Source organism: Eptatretus burgeri, chromosome 2, assembly GCF_056783735.1.
Source record: "Eptatretus burgeri isolate ZD-2024b chromosome 2, Ebu_testis_v1, whole genome shotgun sequence".
Lineage (NCBI taxonomy): Eukaryota > Metazoa > Chordata > Myxini > Myxiniformes > Myxinidae > Eptatretus > Eptatretus burgeri.
In genome coordinates, this window is record NC_140962.1 from 86,789,878 (window position 1) to 86,814,666 (window position 24,789).

Genomic DNA, 24,789 nt, shown 5'->3' on the forward strand with positions numbered 1-24,789 from the left:
CTTCATATTCATGCACGATGATGTCTTTGCTTGCCACGATACCATTTATGATATTTCTCAATGTAGGATCAGAGGAGAAAGGTGAAAATGCATTCAGCTTTGTGCTTATCTTCGAGAGGTCGAATGCATGTCTTTCAATTCTGGCACCAGTTGCTTCTTTATGCTGTTCGCTTGTTGCGTATGTGAAATCATTGAAGTCCTGCATGGTGACGTTGACCTCAGATGTTATGGGGGCTGACATTGTCCACAATGCTAGGTGTTCCTCTGTCATCTTACTGCCATGAGTCAAGCCACCGGTGCTCTTTAGTGATCTCATGAGTGTTTGTTCTCTGACTAGATCACAGCTGAGGCCTTCCCAAAATTGGTTTGTTCGCCGGATCACATGGAATCCATTTTGAAACTTCCCACGAAAAGACTGAAAACCCTTTTGTTAGAATTTGATAAATGTTGGGTGATTGCCTAACAGAGGTTTGATTATATAGAGACAATTTATTGATTTTACGCCCTTCATGTTTTGCCGCCATCTTGGATTTCAGGTTAAATACTGATCAGATCTAAATTTTATTGACACCAGTGGATTGCTGATACATTAAAACCATGGACCAGAACCAACAATTATGTTTTTATCACAATTATTCAAGAAGTTATAGCTGTTTTAGTTATTTCAAAGCCCGGTGGCAGCCATCTTGAAAATGACTGTTTTAACCTATTTCCGGATGTCAGATTTTGGTAGACTTTCTTTTTCTATTGATCAGTATATCCAGTAGGAATGAAAACCACTGAGAAACCTTTTTTTGCAATTTGTTGTGGGTTTGGTGGTTGTTTCTCATAAATTGACCCGACTATATAGCGTGTACTCATCCCACGAAAAGATGTTCAGAATGCGTACGTACATGTAGAGTTCGAGTTTGACTTCAGAATTCGTGCCTGCAAAACTCGCGTACTGCAATCAAAGCATATCGGGCACTTGTCCGGTGATTTAAGCACTCGAGCAAGCACTCCAACAAAACAGTTGATAAGGAACGGGTGGCTTCTTGGCAAGCTATTAGCGGTCAGTCATACTAAACACCACCGGGAGACGTCCGGAGTGTCAAACAATGTCTGAATTGAACAAACGAACAGTTATTAGCAGTCGGAACAGCTGCTAAGGGCAATTCTGCAGTATAAATTTTGAAATTCAGGTCAGGTTAAGAGATTCTCGAGCTTATCGCATGTTTGTAAATTAAATAAAGCCTTGAACACTGGTGTCTCTGGCTGTTTATAAGCATTTTGATGTATCCAGCAATTCAGTTAGGAAGCTTTATCGTCCAGAAACCAACCAATAAGGCAAGGCATTTTTGAGCTGAGCAGACAAAATGGCACATTAAGACCCCAAGGTGATCGAGCTGAATGCAGGCTGACCAAAGGTAAGCATGTTTCTGGTTTTACCGTTAATTGTTTTCAAAAGGATTGTGTAAATTTACCCAAACGCCCAATTTTCACTCATGCACTCCCTTTTGACTTCCCTTTGTATGCATGCAAAGTTTCGGCCTGTTCGGTCTCATGGTTTTGTGGCTGTGGAGGACACACACACACACACACACACACACACACACACACACACACACACACACACACACACACACACACACACACACACACACACACACACACACACACACACACACACACACACACACTTATTGTTATAGATTCGCGTTCTATGATATCAGTATCTTTGACCCACACTTTTTAAAACAGAAATACAATGCGATCTTTAAAGTGTGCACCAAATATTATGCAGAGTAGATACCAAGGATCTTTGATAGTGTGATAATGGAAGTGATGCTTTGTCCCATGCACAGTTAATTTGTATAGAGCTCATAGTAAACCACGGCACAACACACTCTTTCGCCATCTTGGCCCACCAAATGTTTACCACTCCATTTTTGGCACTCTGAACATTGAACTGCCATTGAAAAAGTGAGTATTGATGAGACGTTGCATTCAACCACCTTCTACGAACTCCTCTGGACACAAAATAATGGACAGTACTGGCACCCAATCGTATGGATGGCACTCAAAACTTCCTGTCCCTTGACCCAGATTTGCCTTATTTCTTTGGACAGATTCTATGCGGCTACAGTTTTACAATAGTGGGATGTACTACAAGTGCAGAAAGCTGTGAGGTCAATATGGGCCAACGGAGACAAAGCAAGATTGGTGAAGTTCTTACTCGTGGAAATACAGTATGGAGATATCTCTCCATTGCCATCCTCCATAAGCCTGGTGTTGGCGTTACGGTTAAGCTGGCTGGCTTAAGATCTTAGGGTCTTGAGTTTGAACCCTCGTCACGTGTTGAAATAACACCAGGTGGGTTGACTCAGCCTGTCATCCTTCTGAAATTGGCAAAAATGAGTACCAACTTACTGGTAACGGGGGTTGGGGGGGGGGTATTGTGTAAGCAGCACAGCTGTACCTCCAGAAAATCATGCAGCCAAATGGCCACAGGCTGTACACAAAACAATAACAAAAGCCATCCTCCATAATGGCTTTCTGTCAATACCCAAAGAGTTGTTTTGTAAAATTTTAATTTGCAGGTTAAAAAAAATGTCATTCATTCTATCGTGATCAATTTTGTGTTTGTATGTCCATCGTCATTGTGAGACCAACAAGGAAACGATTTGAACTTTTGCAAATTTAAACAATCTCTGGAACAGATTGCTATTCTAATTCGTGAGCATGCAGAACAAATATTCCCGAGTTTGAGGAGACCACTTTCTTGCGTGCATTCCACTATCGCCTCAAAATTTATCAAATTTTCTCCAAGTGCTGTCCTCTCACATCCTGTACCATTCATGGTCTGTCTTTGTTTCCTTTTCATACAAGTGAATAGATATGTGTGTGCTCTCACCACCCTGCTATTCCTGAGGATCACCCTCTCTCTCAAACCCACCCACTAGTTTTGTTTCATTGGTACTTTCCCCAACCCATTCAACCCATCCATCCACTAATTGGAATTCCAGATAAGATATTGATAATGTGCATCGTCCATCTATTCATCTCCTATTTCGACTTCTCCGGCCAAACCGTTGGGCTGATCAGGCTGAAATTTGGCAGCAAGGTTCTGCTCCTGGCTGGTGATGGGGCTTGCAAAGCTCATTCCGGCCACGTGGCTTTAGTAGGTCAAAAGGGCAGACTTAGTAAATTCCTTCACAAATCTTGACACACCAGTCAGAATGCTACCAAATTTGGGTTGCAACGTTAGGCCAGGGTAGGAATGTTAAATTGTCGAGGTTATGCCGATCACATGACTGTCAGCCATTTTTACACACTTCCAGTCAATTCTTGGTTAAATCGCATAAATTCCTTCAAAAATCTTCTTCTCCAGTCTCACCAGTCAGAATCCTTCCAAATTTGGGTTACAACATTAGGACACAGTCGTGATGTTAAATCGCGGAGGTCATGCCGATCACATGGCCGGAAGTGTCAAAATAGTGGACTTCGTAAATGTTTGGGGAAATCAAGTAAATTCTTTCAAAAATCTTCTTCTCCAGACCCACTAGTCAAAATGCTACCAAATTTGGGTTACAAAATTAGGTCAGGGCCCAAATAAGCTGCAGGTCCAGTGGTCCTATTTTTCTCTTGTCATCCTGCTTTTCCTGGTTCGCATCCTTTGTCTGGTGTTGTTAGTAATATCTCATTGTGCATTTGCAGACTAACCCCCATCTTTCCTTTACTCTGCCGCCCTTCTCTTTTTTTCCTGTACACTATCCCTACTTTAGCCCAACAAATGTCTTCTTTCCTCATTCATTCACACTTCCCTTCTTCTCCCCTCCTCCTGGGGAGCAATCCCTTTTCCAGGTTATTGGGATTTTATCCCTCCCTCACATCTTTTAATTTGTTGGTTTGTTCCTTTTCTGTTTCATCCCCACTTTCTCCTTCTTGCTGTGTTTCAGCTTGTGTACAACTTGCTTACCCCTATGTATCCTTCTCCCCTTGATCAGACTCTCACTTCGACTCTGCTGTTGGTGTTTCCTGCTTTCCATTTTGTTCCCTTCTCTTCTGTTCTAGTTCTTCCACGATGCTCGATTATGTATCCAGACAAAAAGTCAGTCAGCACTGCTTTTCCATTACTAACAGGAAATCATTGCCCAGACAATAAAAAATGGTGACGTCACACACAGATTTTAAGGACCTCTTGGAGGAAAGATTGTGCTGTATCCAGTCCATCAGCTCATCATGGAAACGCCCTGTGGATATCCCATTGAAGGAAGGGTTACAAAGATGTTCACACTTGTATTCACATGTAAATCAACTTTTTTTTGTGGGAATTGCACCCAAGCTTGTATCAATAGCTCTTTAATGATGATGTGTAGTTTTAACTGTAAAACTCAACTTGATCCTTCTGGGTGGGTGGATTACAAAACCACAACAATAACCACATCCAGGAAGAATACCTGAATGCTCTGGAGTGAATTGTATAATCCAGCATAGTTCTGAGGAGAGAGGGGACAGGGGAGAGAGGGGGGGTGTGAGAGAGAGAGGGGGAGAGGAGAGAGAGAGAGAGAGAGAGGGGGAGAGGAGAGAGAGAGAGGGGGAGAGGAGAGAGAGAGGGGGGAGGGGGGAGAGGAGAGCGAGGAGAGAGAGATGACTAACAATTACAAGTAAGCAATTTACTTGCAGTTTGGATATAATGACAACTTTTCATATCCTATTTTCAGAAATCCAAAGGAAAAGCTGTCCGTTGTAGTGGAGTGAGTTTACGAATGAGGATGCTGTACCTGGGCATTATCAGAGCGCAAACGTTGAACAATTAAACAGTGTAAAATAACATTAGTCTCATTGTACATCCATAGAGCCTGTTGGCTCATTTATTATGATTATTTTTTGCATTTTTGGAAACAAACGGTAATGGATCCAAAGGAAGAAAAGGGGAGGGAGTTACAGGATGGAAGAGTTTAACAATGGTTTTGAAAAGAACGAGGTTGTTCAACCTTCCTGCCTTACAAGGTGATGGTGACAGAGAGGCAGAGATTACGCTTTACGTGATCTGGCAACAGAGCAGGCAAATGAGAAAGATGGGTTTAGAAGAGAGATTCAAGAGATTGAGATGGATTGTGGGGAAGGGGGTCAGGTGAGATACATATTAGATAAGCCTGGGGTTTCATTGCCTCGACTGAAAAGACTTCGATTCAGGAGATGAAGGCCCATCCTGCCCAGAAGATGACGAAGGCAATTCCTTATCAAAGTACGATGTCAACCAACATCATGCACCCGTGATGTTAATATAAGATTTATTCCGATTATATATAATATATTTTCGCGTATTACACAAATTCTTAAAATTATTAATGTGGCTAAGGACTAGCTCTTAGCTGAGAACTACTCTGTACAATGCAACAGTTTCTGCTGCCTCAAGGATGAGGGTTGCGTTGGGTGGGAGTGGGGGGTGGGGTGAATGTACGGAACGACATCGGTCAGGATCATGACGAGCCGCTCTCCCTCACACAGTCACGGCAAGATGCAGAAAACAGAGGCCAAAGGCGATGCGATGGCATCGCCAACCGATGAAGAGTTGAGCTCCGATGAAGTCTTAATTGAAAGTAGCTGTGGCATTTCGAGTGGTTACACCCAATGGTGGAAAACTCTGTCTCCACAACAGGTCCATATTGAAAATTTACAAAACCGAGGAAAGTGCTCTGTTATGGTTCTTTGTATTTATTACACAAAAAGTCTCTATCATTCATTAATTGTGATTAAGGTAAATAGTATGGTTGCTGCTGCAATTATTACCTATCATAACAGGAGCTCTGGGTTCGGTTGCTTCTTATTTCTGGTGGATATGTGAAACGGTGAATAATGGCACTATTTCTTTTAACATTTTGTTTGATGTATCATAGTAAAAGTGATGTATAAAAACATCCATCCATACCACAGGGAAAAGTGAAGGCGAGTGTGATCGAGGGGCAGTAAACTTTGGAGTAAACCTCTATCATGTAATCGTTTGTCACCGTCCCTGTAGAACACAACGTGGCTCTCGCTATAACACTACCATACCAGTGCAATTAGCAAGTAAGATATGCATCGGTGTGAAAAATTTTCCATTTCAAATAGCCTTTTTGTTCTGTTGACACAAAGGTGTTTAGAATCGGTAACCTTCCACTGCATTACCACCCGCAAGTTGTGCTGAGAGCTTTCCGAAACCTCATGTATTGCTTTGAGGTGTTCTCTTACGGAGCAAGTGTCATGCTCGGAGAGCACCGGTTAAGGCCTTGAAAGGCTTCTATTGTCTGCATGAGTTTTGAAAGCAAAATTCATTTTCAAAAGCCATCAATTTTAAGTTAGTCACCACAGTGCATTCCTTTTAACACTCAGCTCATGGAAAGAGCATTTTATGGATATGCTGTACATCATTTTCAGTACTTATGTCCTATAAAGTGCCCCGTCACAGTACGACTTGCAGGTAATGGGGCAGAACGTTAAAGGGAACATTTGAGATCCATGTCCATTGACTTTGTTTTGCTTCGTTTTTTTTTTTCCTCTGTTGATTGGTCATGGCAGAAATTTCAGCATTACCTTGATCGCTTCACATTGCAGTGTTTACATGTATGCTGTTACATTTTATCAGTCTGTCCAATGTCAGCACCATTGACACTGAAAAAGTCTTGACAATTCTGCAAAGCTTTGGCCCTCAAACTGGTCACATGGTTTGCTAATAAGTGACTAGATCGGTACTGAGAACATACTGAAAAAGCCAGCAAGTAACTCGGCTACCTGGCTCCATCAGTTTGTGTGTGCATGAGTGGAGATCGATTTTGTCAGTAATCTGACAAGTCGGTGAGTATTGAGGCCAGAATCACGAGTAACTTAACAATCCCGATCACAGGTTTAGCAATGTACCGAGAGTAGATAACACTCCGCGCTTTGACTGAACTATGCCTATGGAAGTGTACATTGTGTTTTTGTGAAAAATATAGATTTTTAGAGACACAAATAAACCTAAAATAAAGTAGGAAAATATACAACTCTGAGGTGCTTAGTTTTACATTTCCAGCAAGTCCTCTTGGGCTGCGATGAGGCAGTTTGCCTTTGCGGAAAGAAATAGGTAAACAAGCGAATGAATGAATTCTCAGATGACGATTGGCATGGCAGGATTATGGGCAGCATGGTACACTCCGCCACTCGCTTAAAATCCGCCAGCAAAACAGGCAGAGCCGTATTTCCTCCCGACTGACTCCGTTCCACCATATTTAATATACATGAGATGAGATCCCCTGCTCCGTAATAAGACATGTTACGCTAAGTATTTTATCAGTTTAGGGATCGGGATGGAGATGACAGTCGAAACAGAGTTGCGGGACTGGGGTACATGAGCTCAAGTGGTTTCAAGTTAAATGTGAGCATGAATAACGCAGGACATTGGATGGAGATGAAGAGGAGGAAAGCAAGAAAGATTGGTGGTGCAGATGAGTTCATGGTTCTTGTGAGGTCAGAGTTTTCCAATGACCATGACGTCGACCACCTCTCCCTTGTGCAGCTCCAGGTACTGTTCAGTTTTGGGTGGCAGCATCAGCAAACCATTTGCGCTCCGCATACTGAGGACCCGACAACTCATTTGGTTTCCTGAAAACAAAAACAAATTTACGTGAAGTTTTCAAGGATAACCGGCAAAGTTTAAGACACAGGAAAAGGTGGATTGTCTCATCTTATCTGTTAATAATATATCTATCACATTTACTTATTCTATCTGTACCCTCATTACGAGGATACCCCTCCCCTCCCCCAGTGAGACGTATTTCAACTAGAGAGTTCAGAGAACACCTTACCCCACGCTGTCTTGAGAAACAAGGACATTGGCGGGGTGTACGAGCGGAAATTTGATTGGTCATGATGACGTAAAATTATGCAATATTTTGTCCAAGTCCTGCGAAACGGAAGGGTTTGAAAGTTCCAAAAAGACAACTTGTGTTCTACAGCGTTCCAGTGTATAATTAAATTGAAATAAAATAAAGATTTTAAAGGTTGTAGAAATTGATGCCGTTGATGTAGCATCTTTTACACCACCTTATTTAAAACGTTACATCCGTTGTTTGTATCCTTTATGACGTTCTTAAAAAAACCCACAAGTTTCCTGTTTGGAATGATTTTCAATTTTGTTTGACTGCAGGCAGAGTAAATTTATCTCACTCCTCTCTGCGCATACGCGATTGAGCCGAATTCAAAGGCAATGTATACTGATACTGTTAAACTACAGGTTTATTTCCTGTTTCGTGTTCAAAATATAATATTCAATTTAAATTAAGTTGTACCTCGATTATAAACTGACATTTGCAGACAGACAGAAGTGAACCAATTGCTTAACCCTGCCTTTAGCTTCGTGTGCGTGGGGTATTAATGCAAACATTACATTTGGATACTACTCGAACTAAAACAAATTTGATCAGACAATTCAAGGGAAAATTCTTAATGTTCAATGATGAAGTTGTACAGATATCACGTGTCAGACAAGGATATACTCAACAGACTGTAAAGATTAAACCCTATTCTGAATTGTGCTCAGTAAAAGAATCAGGATAATAATCTTTATCATATCAGAAAAGAATGTATGGGTTTGTTTTGCAGTTTTGAATAAGAAGTTGAATGGAGTATGTGGTTATTTGATGGTGAAAAGTGCTCGGAGAGTAATGCAGTTCGCTTGTGTTGTTGCGTCTTGAACATGATCATCAAGTTTCTTCATTGCAATAAATCACAGAAATAGTTTTGTTATCCCAAAGTAGTAGTTTCCAACCCTATTTGGGATAATCACTTTGTGAGAGAACCCAGGTGTCCTGAAGTTGTGATTTATAGAACCCAAGTGCCATGTTGCATCGCAACCACATCGAGCAGACATTATGCAGGGATTACTGTATATCACAAACATGGGATAATGTTCAACGTTAATTGTACTGTTAGTAAGCATGAATGGAATGATTGGATGACTCTCATGGTTGTGGAAAAGCATCACCAAGCACCTGTTGTTGTAACCAAGGCTCAATGTTTCCATGCCCATTCCCTTTTCCACAACCACAAATCTTGCAAATGTTTCTTTAAATCTTGGGACAATATAATGTTTGTGTACGTAGGACCGGCAAGAAAGCTCATAGGTAACTCCTTTGAGCCGTCGACTCGGGCTACCGTCCTGGTGTCTCCTACTCTGGGTATGATTCCCAACCTGACTATAAACTGCCCGGACTGGTGCATCACAGCCAGGGCGTTACATCATTGAGTATGCCATCCCTCAGATGAGATCTTAAGCTGGGGTCCTATCTGCCAGCAAAGTACCAGGACGAGAGCTTGTATTCAAGTTGGGTAGCAAACCCAGATGCAGCTCAAAAGTAAGTGCACCACCTATGAGCTACTCTGTCAGTCCAGCAGGAGTGGTGGTGACTATTGATTAAGAAATACAAGTGTCAGACATTAGAGGGAGGGGAGAGGGGTCCATGTGCTACACCCCACTGTTCTCAAGACAACTAACACTACCCCCTTCCACAAAACTGCACCTCCCCCCACCCCCTCTATTCTACTCCCCGTGGGGCCAACACTGTCCTTGAAAAGTTCAGTCGTGATAAATTAAAGCAGTTAAATAAATTACCCTTCCCCTAAATCCAAATCCCCCATTTCTTAAATATTAAAATCCATCAAAGCTATTCATTTTGTTTTTTTTTCATATTTAACCCCACCTTCCTCTACCAGAAACCCCCATGCCCCCCCCCCCAATTATGCAAGCCATGTTTGGGAATAACTACTGCCCGTAGAGCTGAAGTGAATCATCAGATCCCAATATGGAGAACCCCTGCTACCTCCTCCCCCATACCCCTCCTAAAATTACTCTCCCCCTCCTACAATGTACTGTAATGTACCAAAGCAACCAAAGGATTGGTCAAGCATCCAAAACAATCAGAGGATTGGTCAAGCTAGTCGGGATATAGGATATACAACATCAAAGGGAACGGACAGAGAGAGAAACATAAAACTGGAGTGTGACAATGAGGGAAGCTTTGTGTTCAGCTTTGCCTGATGTGAGACAGGTTAGTAAATGTGCCGTACGTGGACCAATAATAAAAAAGTCAATGCAATTATTTTATAGGGTTTTTAATCTATATCCGCTATGGGGTCGGCTTTGTGTGCCTATCTCATTAGATGAGCGAAGCTCCCTTCTGTAGTTTCTTTGGTTTATTGGTGACTTTCTCTTTTGCCATAAACATTGTAAACTTCCTCCAATATTGTTGTGGTGTTTTTTATTTTTCAAAGTGTCTTTTTACAGATCCAGAATGCTGCCATCTTGAGGACCCAAAGTTTTGTCCAGTTGGTGTTGATGCTGTTCCAGCCATTTACCGTAGTTGGCTGAAAACATGCAGAAAGCCATGCTTGCATTTCAATATTTTTTTGAAGTATATTTGTCCACAAGTATAAAGACGAAAAAGAATCGCACTAAAATATGCAATTTGGTGTCTGTTGGGTGGTCGCTGGACTACCCTTATTCTCAGGTTTTCCGTCTGTCTGTATGTCTGCCTGTTTGTTTGTATGTAATGGACAGCTCTGGAGGCCAGAGGAGTCGACCGATTTTGATGAAACTTGACTGGTAGGTTCACACCAGGATCTAGTTGTTGTATGCTTTTGAGCACCGTTGCTATGGCCGCCACCGTTGCCGAGCAACGGGACTTTGAAATGTTTGAAAAAAATCCGATTTTTTTTTTTTTCGAAAATCAAAAATCGCCTTCCATGTTTTTATGCGCACTATAATCAACCTCTTTGTCAAAAAATTTCAGCCCGATCCGTCAAAAACTATGACTAGTTTGCAATTATATTACTATATGCTTTCACCCCAACGTTCACGTTGCGATTCCCTAACGTAGGGTTAGGGAATCGAACACAAATGATGAATGGACAGTTGCTCGTCATGTTCCTATATGGAACAACGAACGGCAAAAATGCCATCTGATGTGTTTTCTTATCTACATATTTCAAATTCACCTTCGTCTTGCGACCACCCATGTCACCTACCGGCTTGTCTGTCTGACCACAATACATTCGGCCATTACTTATTCAATCTCAACCATACTTGACAGGAGGAAGAAGGGTCATATGATTGAGGTTGCAGTGACTTCAATTCCCCCCTCCCCAAGGGGGTTTTCTGCCTTGGGCAAATTCCGTGTTAAGGTGTATTGATAGCTTTTCATGGCGTTTTTCCAAGGCCGCTTTGAACAGCAAAGGTACCAAGAAAGAGCAATCAGAGATGGCAGACCCTCGCCAGGACTTGTTTTGATGTACTAATTGAAAGGTCTTTGATTGCAAATGAAAGGTCAAAATGATCCAGTTGTAAATGTGTGAAGGTCAAAGATCTGAAAAGTTGCAAAGTCAAATGGTCTGAAGGTCCAAAGGTGGAAAGGTCGAAAGATCTGAAAAGGTCTAAATGGATCTAAAGGGTCTTAAAAGATCGAAGGGGTCCAGATAGTGTAATTTAAGGTCTAAAGGGTTGGAATTGTCTGACGGGGTCCAAAGAGTCTTAAAATATCGAAAGGTCAAAGGGGTCTACAGGGTATTAAAACGTCTGAAAGGTGTGAAGGTCTAAAGGTCGAAATGGTGGAAAGGAATCGAAGGGTCTTTAGGGTTGTAAAGTGTGTAACAGGGTCTTTTGGGTCCTTGGGGTTGTTTGGGTCCTCGGGGTGTAATACAAGTCATACACATACTCACGTTCTGTGCAGACAAATAAACAAATGAAACATCACTCATGAAGTGACAACTTGGCAAAGAGGAACGGCACTCCATAGAGAACATATCTCCGCCAGGCTGAATAGTTTACATCTTGTATGCCACTGAAAGGTCGGATCTGATTCCAGACCTTAACCAAACTCAAATCGGCTTGTTCTTGTCACCTAACCAGCTCTTCCACCTCGTTTTGTCACAAGTCATCCTCAACTGTTGGAGATAACATGCAAAACAGTTTTTGGCCTCCTCCTCTCAATGGTGAAGAATCACCTGAAAAATTCTCGAATCCTGATTTGGATTCAGATCTTCACCAAAATCAAAACAATTAATCCTTGTCACACACACACAAACCTGTCCACCAAATTTCATCTGAATCCGGCCTCAACTTTTTCATATATCATGTTTAGCCCCATCTCTCAATGGTGAAGAAACAGTTAAAAATGAAATAATTTTTATCCAGTTCTGGATTCGGATCTTCACCAAAAATGAATCAGTTCTTCTGAGTGGCACTCTCAACCTGTCCACCAAGTTTCTGGGGAATCCATCCATAACCTTTTAAGATATTGTGCAATATATCGTTTTTGGCTGGATCTCTCAAATCAAATTGTATGCTTTTGCGAACAAGGCATGGCAAACGCGGACCAGGAGATGTAGCACAACTCAAGGACAAACAAAGACAGACAGACAAATGCTACAGACCAACAATCTTGGCATAAAACATTTTTTCTATTTTTTTCGCCAAGTCACAAACAAACAAAGAGCAATCAGAGATTGCAGACCCTTGCCAGTACTTGTTTTGTGTGGTGTATTTTGTGTGGCAAATAAATGGAAGGATGTACGAAATGAAAGGTTATTGATTGCAAATGAAAGGTCGAAATGGCTGAGTTATGAATGTGTAAAGGTCTAAAAGGTCAAAATGGTCCAAAGTGTCTTAAAATGTCTAAAAAGGGTCTGCAGGGTAATAAAAGGTCTAACAGGTGTAAAGATCTAAATTCTAAAGGGTAGAAAGAAATCTGAGGGTTTTGGTGGTTCTAAAGGATCTCAGAGGGGATCTAAAGGGTTATTTGGGTGTATTTGGTCTTAAAGGGCCTTCGGGATTTCAAAGGTCTAAAAGAGTGTGAGGGATCTAAAGGGTCTGTGGGGTTTAAAAGAGTCTAAAGATTCTTAGGGGTCTAAAAGGTCTTAGGGGTCTAGAGGGTTTTAAGGGTCTTAAACAGTCTTAGGGGTCCTATGGATCTCGAAAGGTGTCAGGGCTCTAAATGGTCTTGAAGTGTCTTCGGGGTCGGAAGGGTCTTCAGGTTCTCAAGGTTCCTCGGGGTCTTAAGGGGTGTTAGGGTTCTAAAGGGTCTTAAAGTGTGTTCAGGTTTGAAACGGTCTTACATGGTCTTCGGGTTATAAAGGCTATAAGGGGTTTTAAGGGTCTCAATAGTTTTAGTGTCTTTGGGTCATTGTGGTCCTTAGTCTTTATGTTCTTAATGGGTCTCAGGGTTGTAAAGGTTCTAAAGGGTCCAATGTGATTAATACACATACACAGATTCTCTGTAGACAAACAAACGAACGGACCCAAATGTGATACCCTCTCCTCTGGCGAGGGTAACGAGAACAGCATTAGGGAGAGCGCATACCTCCGCCAGGCTAAACGGTTTACATTTTGTATTCCACTGAGAGGCCACAACTACATGCGGACCTGAACCAAAATTTAATCGACTTGTTCTTGTCACCTAACCAATTCATCCACATAGTTTTGAAATATCATGCTATATTGTTGTGGGCCAGGGTTCAGTGGCGATAAGGCCTAAGTCACATTTGCCACGGCGGCCGTGGGGTCTCCAAAATCTACGGCCACAAGCAATTATACGGCGGCCGCAGTATTTCCACGGTCACACAATGTAGCAGTCAGATATGTTTTTATTTTTCGGGGAGCCGCACGGGGTATTTCGAAATTGTGGAGACCGAAAACGTGGTGGTGCCGTAGGGTCTTTGATTTGATGTCGCACGGTGACCCTAGGACGTCCCTGCGGCGGCCATAAAATTTTCAAGGCAGACGCAAGGTAGCCTCAAGGTGCCCACAAGGCGACCGCAGGGGGGCCCTAAGGCGAACGTGCGGCCAGACGGACGGTAACGAGTGGGTATATATACCAGTTCTTTTTTTTACTGAAATAAAAATATAACAGTTTGGAATATACTAGTACATGGTGCCCCCAGAATCCGAATTGAATTCGTTCCAGGAGGCTGTTCAGATTGCAAAAAGTTTGATTCCCAAACTATTTTCCCAATAAGAAATAATGGAGTGAATTAATCTGTTCCTGGAACTCAAGAAAACCCACTTTCAAGACACTTTCAACTGAATTTCCCCATGTTTATATTAAAATAAGATGAGTAAATGACCTTCGGTGGTGGTGTGTTGAATGTAAACTGGTACAATCACCAATCCAAAGGTTCACACAGGCAGGGCAGCTCATCAAACATGATGCCCCCAGAACCACAATCACTTTCATCAAAGCATCGGGCTGAGGTAATCATGGATATTCCAAATTACAACTGGTTTTTCTGTGAAATTAAATCCTTGCCTGACAGTCCGTCACACTACGTGATCGGATTGCTTTTTTGTTATTAATTAAAACACAAGATGAGTAAAAAAAAAAAAAAAACAGCACAAATCAAGGTGAAAACACGAGGTAAAGCAGCGATCGACACACGAGAAATGCTTTCACGGGGAGTCCACCGACGAACTGAATGAACAAAGCGCGAAGATGCGGGTCGAACAGGTGGGGGAGACGCGTGAACAAACATGAACGCTACGTTGTGTTCGGTTTTTTTAAATGTATTCGGTTTTTAGGGCAAAATTCATTTTTCATTGATAAGAAGATGGCAGCCGCACGAATAACGCAAGCCCACCGTACGCCCTACGTACGGTCGGTGTGGAACACAACCACGTCACAATTACGGCATGTCGAATTGCTACAGCCAACGTAGAAATGAAAAAAGTTATAACTCCACGTTATAATTCCACGGCGACCCCTACGGCCTGTAAAAGATAGCCAAACAGCGTAGGGCCACCCTGAGGCCACCGCAGAAACTCTGCGGCCGCCGCACGTTTCTGTCAATTCAGAGGGCGTACGGCCGCCGTATCCTCACCGTAGAGCAAATGTGACTTTGGCCTAAACGACCACTAGGTGGAGCAGTAGAGCTGTTTCCCACCGAACACCCAGAATTAAAAGGTCATCACCCTACATAACTCCAGAGTCAATGGGCTACTTAAATAAAAGGACCGTGATCGCCAATTCTCTGATGGCATGGGGTAGGGTCAATAGCCAAATTTCAATATACCTCAGTACCCATGTCGTCAAATTACCGGGGAAGTCACACCCTCAGCCGACTCTGTCCGAACCGAGTCGCAGGTACCGACTCGGATCCGGCGTAACCGAGCGGAGTTACCAGAGCCGTGCCGGTCCCAATGACAACTTACAGCGCAAACGGCCTTACTATTTCTCAAGCCCAAACCATGCTAGGCCAAAGAAAGAAACCACGAACAACAAACTGGAACATTTAACACAGGGGTTTATTTATAAACAATAATCGGGGAGGGGAGCACACAAAGAGCAGAGTTATCCGAATAAAATAAATGCAGGCAATGTACAATGAGCGAAAAGCACTTTACAGTTCTACTTAACAGACTGGCGACACACACACACACACACACACACACACACACACACACACACACACACACACACACACACACACACACACACACACACACACACACACACACACACACACACACACACACACACACACCAAAAGAAATGGTGACCAAAAAAAGAAAAAAAAAAAACGGAAGGGAAAGGTGAGCCTATTCTTGCACCTGTCCGCCTCGTGCGGTCTGGTCGAGCTTGTCCGGTGGTGGGACTTGAACCCGCCACCACAACGCGGCACCAAGCACCAGGGACCAGGAATGACGCACCGAATGCCAGCCAGCACGGGAAAGGACCAGACGAGACGAGCACCCGCGGGTAGACGAGAACACCAGCAGGCAAGACGAGGCTTCTTCTCTTTTTCCTTCTTCTCGGCTCGCCACCTACTCTTATCCTTCCCCTCCCCCGCGGGTCGAGGGAACCGCTCTGAAGGACTCGCCTCCGGATTGCACGAGGGGCGAACATCCCATCTGGCTGGGCGGGGCCGCCCCTGAGGTGGTCAGCCTCTTGATTTGACGAGGCGTCTCGGAGCCCCCCTCCCCCCCCGAAGAGGCTCCGTAGTAGCTTTCGGCAACGCTGGCCTCCCATTGGCTGGGACGCGCGTGCGATGCTCGCCCTTCACTCATTGGCTGGAGGAAATGTTCCATGCCCTACCTCGGGGTGGAGCCTCGATCTGAGGTGATGGAGGCTCCGCCCACACCTTTAGCCAAAAACACGTGGGCAATGGCGACTGGGTTGAGTGAGGAACGGAGCCGCTGCTGTTGTTGCTGTTGTTGTTGTTGTTGTAGATGTATAAAACCTGACTGTAAAATAACTCGCAGCACACACAAAATTCCCATTAGACATAGGGGATGGATTCTAACTATACACATACTTATCGGAATAACTGAACTACAGGGACTCTGGCTGTTTGTGTGCAAAAGGTTTCCAAATCCGAAACACTACCCCCTCCCCTTTTTACAGACTCGTCCCGAGTCGTCAAATTTTCGTGTGCCATGCAGGTGTAGGTTTTACCCCTAGTACATTTTACCTATAGTACAGCTGATAATCTCTCATATCATAAGAATTGTGCAAATTATGACTAAAGCATGAAATTTCTACCAGTGTTAGTACATGCCATAAGCTTCATTTTCAGATCGGGAGGTAAGGCAGATTTGACCTCTGAGGACCGTGAGAGGTCAATGACCTCAAATAATCAAAATATTGATGTTTGGCGTCATTGGTTAATGGTAAACATGTTTAAGATGTACAAACCATGCATTTGTGTTCCAATAAAAGTGTCTACATATTCCACACAGTGTTGGTAATTATTTACAGGTGTCGAGCTTTGACCTCTGAGGACAGTGAGAGGTCAATGACCTAAAAATATCAAAATATTGATGTTTGGCTTCATTCGTTAATGGTAAACATGTTTATGATGTACAAACCATACATTTGTGTTCCAATAGAAGTGTCGACATATTCCACACAGTGTTGGTAGTTATTTACAGATGTCTAGCTTTGACCAACTGGTCCTTGACACGAGAGACATCATGGACACCCCAGTGGCAGAAACTGTGAGGAAGATCGAGTCCCTTGGTGAGGAGCAGTACATAAAGTTTGTTGAAGAAAGACTGGAACTATGCACGAAGTCAGTTACAGAAACACTGCCCAAGAACAAGTTGCCACTCTTCAGTCGGCCACAGACCAAGACGCAGTCAAAGCAGCAGATCCAACTCGCCGCAGTGAAGAGTGACTGTAGTCTCTTCTCGAGGCTGTATATTGCCTGCCAATCACGTGATGGGGATCTGGACCAGTTCTTCTGCCACAAGAACCAGGCAGCCCCACCAGCATTATCAACAGGAGGAAAACTGCGCCTTGGAGTCAAAGCAGATCTACTACACTGCCTGAAATCAGACCAACCCGAAACCACAAGCGCACCTGGGGTTGATGCCACAATCCTTGACGGAGCAGCTATTGTTCAAATGCTCAATCCTGTAACGGCAAAGACCTTTGAAGAGTATCTGAACACAGTCTTTGCACCTTACATCTCCACTCAACTCGAAAAGGTCAACAGACTTGACCTCATCTGGGATGTATATCTCCCTGACAGCCTGAAAGGCACGACCAGACAGAAGACGACCGGCCGCTGCAAGTGCACCAAGGCTGCACTCAAGTGCACTGCATTATGTGCATGTTCGGGAGACTGTTGGGTGCAATCAGACACCTTTATATTTATGCGTCTATATGGATAATGTGTGTGTATTACATGTACCGGTGCACATTGAAAATTAAGGTTGCACAGATGATCTTACAACACGATTTCATGCAAGCTGTTCTGGACACCACAATAACCTAAATGTGTATTTCAATAAATTTGTTTTCTGAGGTCACCAACCTCATTTAAAGCACTTGTTCAGTCATGGTTGCATCCCGTGATTATGTATAAAGGCTCTCCAGAAGATAAAGGGACCAACACATGGCAACATACATTTTTAATGATTCCCAAAACAGACAAACTGCACCAGAATCGTGAAAAAATGACAATTTAAATGTAATCGAGGTCATTGACCTCTCACTATCCTCAGACGTGAAATCTGACTTACCTCCCGATCTGAAAATGAAGCTTATGGTATGTACTAACACTGGTAAAATTTCATGCTTTAGTCATAATTTGCACAATTGTTATGATTATCTGCTGCACTACTACGGATCCCTGAGTATGACATTTTTATACGTGTCCCCTAAAATAAATAACCTAGTGCGCTGCGTAACTAAACTATCAGACTCACTCAGACAACTTAAATAAATTGCCGGTGCTAAAACAAACACACAGGTGGGTTAAGAACTTATTTACATTTCTAACTTATCTATTTACACTAACCATGGCCCAGGACCTGTTCTCTGTGGAAGGAAAAAGTCACTGGTGCAAAACACACAGAGATGGGCGCACGGGCTGCACAAACGCAGTCTTTGTGGAGTGGCTGCCTGCAGGGCAGTCCTTGCAAACACCTGAAGATGGATGGTCCTGGCGCACATGATTGAGATGGTGACACAAGGGCGAAGCAGGCATGGGGTCAAGACAAAGGAAGGCAAACAAGGCATGGCAAACGCGGACCAGGAGATGCAGCACAACAGGCCGGCATGTGAAGCTGACCGGCCTCTGGTCTGGTCCATGTGGTTCTGTGGAGGGAGTGCGGTGGTGCTGGCTGGTCCAGAAACGGGCTCGGACCTACCCTACTGTCTCCCCCCAAACCTATCGCCTTGACCTGTCTTTGTCCATACCCACTCCCTTAGTTTGCAACAACCAAATTTAGACTTCCCCCTTTTTATTTATTTTAATTTTTTAATTATTATTATTATTATTTGATTTTTTCCTTTATAAATGCTTGTCCCTAACCCCCTTACTGTCTTTGTCTGGCTAACCTATCCTGTCTGTCTACTCCCAACCGCTAAGATCCTTTTTGGAGGGGAATAAGGGAGAGACGAGTGTCCTGCCTCGAGGCCCAACAAAGCCTCAAAATAGCCCCCACAGAGCTCAGCAAACTTCCCACAGTGAGTCCAGCGGCCTACAGAGAGTGAAGGGATGGATGGTGCGAAGGGGTACATTTCCTATCTATCCTAGCATTTATTAAACTTTAAACTATCCCCGGGACTTTTCAACACGCCTGTCACTTTAAACTATAGGTTCAAACAACCATGATTCCCGTTGCCCGTGTTGGTGTCCGTCATTAATTTGGGGCCTGTCCGCAAATTTTCTCTCATGCCCTTGCACAATTTCGTGGCTGGGCAGCGTGGCTCAACTGGCAGGGACTTCCGTCTGCCGAACTCTAACTACGGCACCCCCGGACCCTGAGGCTGTCTCCGAGCCGACCTGCTCCCTATGAACGCAGGGAGTGCCCTTCCCGGCTACTCCCCCGTATATGCCCACGTGGCATCTCAGTGCTACGGGTCCCGTTTCAAACGGACCACCCGTGCCCAGTACACTATCCCGGTCCGTTGGACCCATGGCCGACTCTGGCCAACTACTTCAGTGCCCAGGGTGCCCTCTACTCAATACTCACCTTTCCACAGCCATGCTCCCAGCCTGTTAATGGACTCTTGCACCAGTCCAAAAAGGTATCGTGCCTTTGTACACCACCACCAACAGAACGACCTCCTTTTGGGAAATTTAACTAACCCACTAACTAACATTACACTGACCCCGCGGTCCCTTGGGTGGGATTCACTCCCCACCCCAATCATTCATTCGCACCATGCATTCCACATTCACTCCACTCGCACACTCGGGCCCGCTGTCCCACACTCACTCATTGCACACGTTTTTTTAAAATTCACTCCCATCACTCAACACTGCCATTCTGCTAACTAAATTCCCCAAACTAACTCGTGCTCCCTGTCACCCCTTAAGGCCCTGTCACACCTTGACGATTTAGCCAGCGTATGCCTGAAGCATGCAAAATTTGGCTAAAACGCTGGCACACGTCGAATACGTTATGGGTAAGTTTGTATACGTTAAGAGCACACTGGCATACGTCGTAGTACGCTGGCATATGTCGTTGTACTCCGAGGTGTAAGACAAATTTTTCCATGCTTGAAATTTTTTGACGTATGCCAGTGTATGACTCACACGTTCCGCATAACGCTGGACATAAGTTGTAGGCACGTTACGCGATCGTTGACACACGTCGACACACGCTACTTGTACGTTACTCATAAGTCGAAACACGTCAATGTAATGGTTAGCGTCAGTGTTCCAGACTCCCTGTTTTTTTTTTTTTTTTCGGTATGACGGTGATGTTAACACTTCGATTTCTAGTGCGATTATAACATAATTAATAGGCTGCCGCTCAACGATTTAAATCAAAACCGCACTAGAAATCGAAGTGTCAACATCACCATCATACCGAAGAGAAAAAAAAAACCAGGGAGTCTGGAACACTGACGCTAACCATTACCTCGACGTGTTTCGACTTATGAGTAACGTACAAGTAACGTATGTCGACTTGTTTCAACGATCGCGTAACGTGCCTGCAACTTATGCCAGCGTACGCGGAATGTGTGTCATACGTCAAGTACGTCGATAAATTTTCAACATGTTGAAAATTTCTCGACGTACTCGGCGTATGACGACGTATGCCAGAAAACTATGACGTATGCCAGCGTAATACGACGTATGCCAGCGTGCTCTTAACGTATACAAAACTTTCCCATAACGTATTCGACGTGTGCCAGCTTGGTTCAGCAAATTTTTAATACGTCGGCATACGCTGGCTAAAACGTCAAGGTGTGACAGCGGCTTGACACTTCGATGTCTCGTGCGGTTATGATTTGAATCGTCGAGCCGCAGCATTTTAATAGGCTACGCCACGTGATCGTCGGCGATACGCTGCCGCGCGCTATGTATAAGTTAGACTATCGTTGGGCATAGGTTGTGAACGCCGACAACACGCTCAGCATTCGTTGGTATAAGTTATCTATATGTGATTAAAACGTTCTGTGTACGTTACTAATACGTTATGCATACGTCCAACACGTTATTATATGCCCAATTTTTTTAAAAACATCAATAGTTCAGCGTACGCCAGCGTTTTACATACATTTTGAGACCTTGCCATACGCTGGCTAAAACGTCAAGGTGTGACAGGGCCTTTAAACTAGTGCACGTTACTTTTTACTCTACGTAGCTAATCTACGTCCCCACTAGACATTCCATGTCCGCCCATGTCTCCTGAAATCCATTTCTAATTCCAACCTAACATTCCCTCTAACTCGTTGCACGGGCCCCATGACGAACTGTTCCTGCCCCATGAGGCCAGTCTATCTACGCTAAACCCTTCCCACTAAAGCATTGCTCCTTTGCCCAAGCAGGATGTCTACTACATCCGGCGGGGCTGTGTACTTGGAGCGAGGCCCCCTTTTTTTTTTTCACCGCCAGGGCAGCGGTCTGCGACTCGCTCATTCGTCCCTTCCGTCGAACGATACCTGGGGCCTTGTCGTCGCCCCGCACATCGCAATCAGCGCTCGCTTTCTATGGATTCCCCACGCGGGCCAATGTGCGCCGTTTACCCGGCCTTCTTGCCGCGAGATCCCCGGTGACGTCACTCGCACACCAAACCTGCGCGGGCTGCCGTGCAAGCCAGCCGGAGCGTATCGTCCCGTGGACCCGTTCCACGAACAGAACACGCGGCATGCAGCACGCGATGCCCCGCACACGCGCTCTTATGGGGACCCGTGCGTTCCAAATTCGTACACTCACCGCCATTTTCGCCGTCCACGTGGCCGGCTTGTATCCAACGTGGAGCATTCTTGTGCCAGATTGCGATCGTGCAGACGCACGCGTGTGGGCCATGCGCGAAAAGCGCCATGGACCTCGTACGCGCCGTCGCGCGAACGCCAAATTAATTTTTTGCAGCTTATTAAGCTTGCCATTCAAGTCTCCCGTCTGGATCGGTCCGTCGTCCATTTCCATACACGCACTTACGCACGCCATGCTATTCACACCATTCACACGCCTTGAAATCACTCCGGGAACAATCACATTGGGGACTCGTGGTTAACTCAAGGGGTCCTGGGGTCTCTACCCCACCCCCCTTACCAAACTCTGCACGTATCCCTCCGCATCATGCACCCGCTCGACCTCGCTTGGCTTCAATGGACTCACCTGGTCGCAGTCTACTTCGAGGGAGCTTATCCTCTCCCTCTGTTCCTGAGGGAGGCTATCCTGATGCTCACACCGGGTCACGAAACATTCCCCATGCTCGACCTCATTCTCCCCTCCTATCTCTCCCTGTGTGTGCTCGTTAATTTCCCGTATTTCGTTCAGCTCTATCTGTTCTATTTCGTGCGTCTCTTTTATTGTTTCTGACTCCTGGTTTTCCGTCTCTGATAATTTCTCCATCACCCCCTGTCCGAATTCACCAGTTTCCCCCTTAATTTTGGTGGCGTCTCTCATCATCCCGACCTTGCCCGTCTCCATTGCGGGCTGGACACATTTTGCAATCCCCCCCGACTTGGTCGTTTCCCCACGTGCAGGTGCCATTTTCCAATCAATTTTGCCCTTCACCTCCTCCAGACTCGCCTGCGGGTTCAACCCCATAATCTGCATTTCACCCCTCAGTGTTTGCATATTTGCATCCATGCGGCTTTCCATTTGTTGTGCATTTTCTTTCATTTCGTGATTTGTTGTTTGTACATCTTGCATCAATTGTCTCATCATTTCCATCATCTGGTCCGTGGGGGAAATTGCCCATGGGGGGCGCTCATGCGCTGCCCCAGCCACTCCCAAAACTACTTCTGGGTTTGGTTGTGGGGGAATGTCTTCCTGCATGGAGTTGTCCTGGACCATGGATTCCTCTAACAATACATTTACACCCACCCACCCACCAGCTCATATTGGCCCGCCTTGGTGCGTCTGAGAACAATTTTGATGCTCCAATTTGCAGAGAATAGGGGGGGGGAGGGGGGGTGGTTTGCTCCGCACACCCCTGATCCGAATCCCGTTAATTTCGTGGAGGTGGGTTCGAACCCCGCAAATTTTCTATGGAGGTGGAGGGGTTCGTACCCCACTCCTGACATCCAAACTGTTGTAGGCCAGGGTTCGGTGGCGATAAACGACTACGAGGTGGAGCAGTCGTCATCTCCCACAGAACACTGGCAATTAAAAGGTCGTCACCCCGGATAACTCTGGAGTTGACGGGCCACTTAAAGGACCGTGATCGCCAATTCTCTGACGGCATGTGGTAGGGTCATTAGCCAAATTTCAATATACCTCAGTACCCACGTCGTCAAATTACCGGGGAAGTCACACCCTCTGCCGACTCTGTCCGAACCGAGTCGCAGGTACCGACTCGGATCCGGCGTAACCGAGCGGAGTTACCAGTGCCGCGTCAGTCCCATTGACAACCTATGGCACCAATGGCCTTACTATTTCTCAAGCCCAAACCATGCAAGGCCAATGAAAGAAAACACGAACAACAAACTGGAACATTTAACACGGGGGTTTATTGATAAACAATAATCGGGGAGGGGAGCACACAAACAGCAGAGCTATCCGAATAAAAGAAATGCAGGCAATGTACATTGAGCGAAAAGCACTTAACAGTTCTACTTAAAAGACTGGCGCCACACACACACACACACACACACACACACACACTCGCACACACACACACACACACACGCACACACACACACACACACACACACACACACACACACACACACACACACACACACACACACACACACACACACACACACACACCCAAAGAAATGGTGGCCGTGGTCTTAATTTGGCCATTCAGCTCGGGAGGGAAAGGCGAGCTGAGGGCAGGAGCCTATTCTTGCACCTGTCCGCTTCGTGCGGTCTGGTCGAGCTTGTCCGGTGGTGGGACTTGAACCCGCCACCACAACGCGGCACCAAGCACCAAGCACCAGGGACCAGGAACGACGCAACGGACGCCAGCCAGCATGGGAATGGACCAGATGAGACGAGCACCCACGAGTAGATGAGAACGCAAGCAGGCAAGACGAGGCTTCTTCTCTTTTTCCTTCTTCTCAGCTCACCACCTACTCTTATCCTTCCCCTCCTCCACGGGTCGAGGGACCCGCTCTGAGGGACTTGCCTCCGGATTGGACGAGGGGCGAACATCCCATCTGGCTGGGCAGGACTGCCCCTGAGGTGGTCAGCCTCCTGATTGGACGAGGCGTCTTGGGGGGGGGGGGTTGGGGGTGTCGAGGTGTCTCAGATGCCCACCCCCCAAAGAGGCTCCATAGTAGCTTTTGGCACGCTGGCCTGAAAACTGGATGAAAACACAACCATGCCCACCTTCTGTGGCGGAGGTAATAACACCATCAATGATATAATAGCATAATAATGTTAAAAAAAAATACTTATACGAATCATAATAGCTCTCCTTCCCAAGGGGTTTTTCCTCCTTGGACAAACACAGTGTTAATATTTATAAATCGCTTATCGTGGCGTTTTGTGTGGTACTTCTACCAGAAGTTATAAACCCGCCCCCCCCCAAAAAAAAACACAAACACGTATGATTACCTTTTTTAACAGTCGCTACTGATGTTTAACACTCAACTGAAAGAGGAAACCCAACGTTCTTGAGGCATTACAGGGTGTTTCAAAAAGATTGATACAACTTTGACTTCCTGCCATTTGTTTGTTTTTTTGACCTATACCGTTTTCCTTTTCAGGGTTTGGTGGTGTTATCGTGGTATTTATTCCCTGGGATTTCTAGTTCTGTCGCTCAACTATGCCATTGATAGTGAAGCAGAAGACAATAGTGATAGCTCTGTGGTTTGAGATTAAATCATATGTCGACACCCACCAGAGGTTCTGCCAGGAATACGACCTCAGAAAACGTGA

The 24,789-nt window shown here is 45.0% G+C and overlaps 1 protein-coding gene across 1 annotated transcript in view; it reads right to left on the reverse strand.

Annotated features, from left to right (window-relative positions):
• Positions 1–4,824: 4,824 nt before the first annotated feature.
• Positions 4,825–24,789, reverse strand: part of LOC147032500 (gephyrin-like) — a 194,093-nt gene continuing 174,128 nt past the window's right edge. Inside the window, exon 17 of the mRNA XM_085870185.1 lies at positions 4,825–7,605. Coding sequence (XP_085726311.1) covers positions 7,472–7,605 — 134 coding nt within the window. The 3' untranslated portion in view covers positions 4,825–7,471. The remainder of the gene's footprint in view (positions 7,606–24,789) is intronic.